This window comes from Lolium rigidum, chromosome 6, assembly GCF_022539505.1.
Source record: "Lolium rigidum isolate FL_2022 chromosome 6, APGP_CSIRO_Lrig_0.1, whole genome shotgun sequence".
NCBI lineage: Eukaryota > Viridiplantae > Streptophyta > Magnoliopsida > Poales > Poaceae > Lolium > Lolium rigidum.
In genome coordinates, this window is record NC_061513.1 from 108,138,684 (window position 1) to 108,143,065 (window position 4,382).

General features: G+C 53.6%; 1 protein-coding gene across 1 annotated transcript; it reads left to right on the forward strand.

Moving 5' to 3' along the window:
* The first annotated feature begins 1,406 nt into the window (after window positions 1-1,406).
* LOC124665736 (3-ketoacyl-CoA synthase 1-like) lies at window positions 1,407-3,431 on the forward strand. The gene has a single exon (XM_047203122.1). It carries the CDS (start codon window positions 1,485-1,487, stop codon window positions 3,123-3,125), a length of 1,641 nt encoding a protein of 546 aa, XP_047059078.1. The 5' UTR covers window positions 1,407-1,484; the 3' UTR covers window positions 3,126-3,431.
* The last annotated feature ends 951 nt before the right edge of the window (window positions 3,432-4,382 follow it).

Genomic DNA, 4,382 nt, shown 5'->3' on the forward strand with positions numbered 1-4,382 from the left:
TGCCAGGCGGATAGATCGATCACGTACGTAGAGTACGTACGCGTCGTCTACCTGTGGCTCCTTAATTCCAAGTGGTTGAGCGCCCGCGGTAACCACCGCCATTAATTGGCCACCCTCCCTAGCTGTCTACCTCTCTTTCTCCCGTCTGCTGACTGACTGCTACCGCGCGTGTGCCGGGCCCGCACCCTGACCGTTTCTTCTCCGTCCCTCCGGCCGCGTCAATCCAGGAGTAAACCCAAGGCCGTTTCATTAACATAATTAACAGTACGTACCACATTCGGATTACAGTACCCTACACGAGTCATAGTCATCCTCTATTGCAGGTATGATTCATTCATCATAGAGTTATCTTTTTTGCCAAATTTAAACGTTGACCAACAGGAGAATGATCCCTCTCTTGACTATACGTTGTTAGATAGGTGAAACCTCTCCAGCATGCGTTTTCGCACGGGATAGCACCCCGTTGGTCAACGAGCGCTTCTGCGACTCGAACCCGGATGAGCTAGCTGGACATCTTGAGCTCTAGCCACCAAAATAGTACTTGGTTCTCAACGAGCACTTTTTGCCAAATTTTAGCTAAAATATTTTATGTCACACTTTTATGGCTGACCATAAACTATTTCGTCGGCGGTAAGGATGGTCGGTGCCATTACCGAACTGAGGTGCCAAATCCATTGAATCCATTTCTTACGAAATATATTAGTGCCGACCTCTACAAATTCGACTTCATACTCAAATGAGATTTAGTAATTCTACGTTGGTAGATGGTTCAAACTTTTTTTAGTCTAAAGCAGTTGTATATGCTATTCGATTAGATAGAAAGAGTTATATGCATAGAATGATCCCCGGGTCCAAAAACTATACATTGCTTGATTTATGAGAAAAATCAAAATAAAAAACCACACAAGCGAGAAGACATGTCATCCACACACAATGCAGATAGGTTCAATTCTGTTTGCAGTCAGTTCGTTGAGTAGTACTATAGCAGCTATTTTTCTCCATGAGTATTACAAGTACATGAATACAAGCCGTGTGGTTACCTTCTACACAGTTCTACTCCATACTCCATGACTCTATGGACTCCATGTCTACGTAGGTACGAGTAGAAATTTGGGTACGCGCCCAACTCGACGCACGTACTAGTATACGGTTCAATTCTGTTTCCAGTCGTGTGACTGACGTGTCGTAGGTGAGTCAGTACGCCGATATGGAATACAAGTGGAGCAAGCTTCCGTCTCTGCACCCTCGTTTGTTTGGGCGCCTATAAGTTTGACCACCCCGGCCTCCGCACAAGCCACAACTTCGTTTCCGAAGCGGGAGAGACGAGCTAGACCGTCGCCTTCTCTTCCGGCGCGCACCCTATATATTCATCAGCCACCCGCAACCCCGACTCGACTCACGCTTCCGGTCCCCGGCGCCCAGTCCAACTCACGCCAAAGGCGACTCGATCTCGCACTCGTTTCGAGCTTACGGAAGAAGAATCCATGGAGCCCGCGCCGTCGGCGGTCATGGAGCGGGAGCGCCTCACGGCCGAGATGTCCTTCCGCGGCGACGCCGCCCAGCAGCCGGGCCTCGAGCGGCTGCCCAGCATCATCATCAAGATCCGCCGCCGCCTGCCCGACTTCGCCCGCTCCGTCAACCTCAAGTACGTCAAGCTGGGCATCCGCCACCGCGGCAGCCCCACCTCGTACCTGCCCATGCTCTGCGTCCCCGTGCTCGCCTCCGCCGCCTACTCCTTCGTGCGCCTCGACGTCATCTACCGCTCCATCGACCTGCTCACCTGCGTCGCCTGGCTCGGCACCGCCATGCTCCTCCTCACCGTCTACTACTTCAAGCGCCCGCGCCCCGTCTACCTCGTCGAGTTCGCCTGCTACAAGCCCGACGACCAGCACAAGATCTCCAAGGACGCCTTCCTCGACATGACCGACAGCACCGGCGCCTTCAACGACGCCGCGCTCGAGTTCCAGACCAAGATCACCACCCGCTCCGCGCTCGGGGACGAGACCTACCTGCCCCCCGGCGTCCAGGCGCGCCCGCCCAGGCTCAACATGGCCGAGGCAAGGCTGGAGGCCGAGGCGGTCATGTTCGGCTGCCTGGACGCCCTCTTCGCGTCCACGGGCATCAACCCGCGCCGCGACGTGCGCATCCTCATCGTCAACTGCAGCCTCTTCAACCCGACGCCGTCCCTGGCCTCCATGATCATCCACCACTACAGGATGCGCGAGGACGTCAAGTCCTTCAACCTCGGCGGCATGGGTTGCAGCGCCGGCCTCATCGCCATCGACCTCGCCAAGGACATGCTCCAGGCGCACCCAAACTCCTACGCCGTCGTCCTCAGCACCGAGAACATCACCCTCAACTGGTACTTCGGGAACGACAAGTCCATGCTGCTCTCCAACTGCATCTTCCGCATGGGCGGCGCCGCGGCGCTGCTCTCCAACCGCCGCGCCGACGCCGGCCGCGCCAAGTACCGCCTGCTCCACACCGTGCGCACGCACAAGGGCGCCACCGACGAGTGCTTCAACTGCGTCTACCAGAAAGAGGACGACGGCGGCAAGGTCGGCGTGTCGCTCGCCAGGGAGCTCATGTCCGTGGCCGGGGACGCGCTCAAGACCAACATCACCACGCTCGGCCCGCTCGTCCTGCCCCTCTCGGAGCAGCTCAAGTTCCTCAAGTCCCTGATGATGCGCCGCGTGTTCCGCGCCAAGGGGGTGCGCCCCTACATCCCCAACTTCCGGCGCGCCTTCGAGCACTTCTGCGTGCACGCCGGCGGCCGCGCCGTGCTGGAGGAGGTGCAGCGCAGCCTCAGCCTGGAGGACAAGGACATGGAGCCCAGCAGGTGCACGCTGCACCGCTTCGGCAACACCAGCAGCAGCTCGCTCTGGTACGAGCTCGCATACGCCGAGGCCAAGGGACGCGTCAAGCGCGGCAACCGCGTCTGGCAGATCGGCTTCGGCTCGGGCTTCAAGTGCAACAGCGCCGTGTGGCGCGCGCTCCGCGACGTGCCGGCAGTGTCGTCGTCGCCCGCCGCCGACGCCGACGCCGCGCCTGGAGCGGAAAAGATCAGGAGCTGCAACCCCTGGGTGGACTGCGTCGCCAAGTACCCGCCCAAGGCCTACGTCTGATTCTGAAGATCGATTATGCATGCTGCGTGACTACTTCACACCAACATTACATGATTCTTTTCTCCTCGCGCTCACGGTAAACAAGACAAGTGCGGTGGGGAGATTACATACAGTACTCCATATATGTTTTCATTTCTTCTGCATTTCCCTCCCGTAGGTGACTGTAAACAGTGCTAGTTTCTGGAACTCAGATTCCATGAGCAAGCAGTGCCATTGTTTTCAGCTTTTGTACTGGCACTGGCTTACACTGGTTGCCCATCAAGTGTGAATTACTACAAACGATAAATACAATGAAATTTCAAGCTACATGAATTCTATTCTTTGTTTGTATCTCACATGGATTCTATTTCCGATCAATGTCAGTGCCAGGCCTCAAACTGGGATTCAGTTATTGAATCTCATCACGCTAGACACTATTTCAGTTTCGAAAACTGTCAGGTCAGGCGTTGCTTCGATCAGGTCCCGTGATATCCATACAGGAGGATACAGGCATACAGCCAAGCCAACCAAGGAAGGAAAGAGTCCATGCTGCTGTGTTTGGTGCAACCGTGCAAGACATTATGCAGGAAATATGTGTGTTTCGAGTACGACCTCTATTTAGTTTGCGTGGAAAACATCCAGTTCAGGGCATGCTTGATTAATGTTGGTATGGTAGTTCGGTGTTGGATTGACTTGCCAATCCATGCAGTTACAGGTCACTCGTCAAATTAAGTGCGGCATCGTCCGTCTATTCTGGATGACCATCAAGCGACGCTCGTCTGACTTTCTGCATTCATCATATACTGTACAACGGTCAAAGAAACGAAAGGTGTTTATGGAGTTACGAAAAAAGTAACACTCCTACTAGTAGTATTTGACAACATATTCATACCAAACATAAGTTTTCGTATAGGAACTGGAAAAGGCAGAAAACATACAAATTGGAAAATTGGTTGCTCAACTACTTTGCCCTGTTTCTTGAGAATGAGTTTGGTTTATCCCACAGTACCTATGCACATCCATAGTTTGCAAATTTAGCAGTGCCCCTGGCTGCATCGCCCCCAGATAATGGTTGGATGTGATGGCAGATATTGATAAGCATAGCCTGATACACTTGGTTGGGTAGAGTCTTTTCCATTTAAACCAGGCAGCTAAGCAAACACTCCTTGACAGCTTAGCTCTACCAATCTCCCATAAAACCCTTCTTTTTAATCACATTTGGGATGATGGCAAGAGAGAAATGCCATTTAAGACAAGCTAATCTTCAAAGAGAAACCG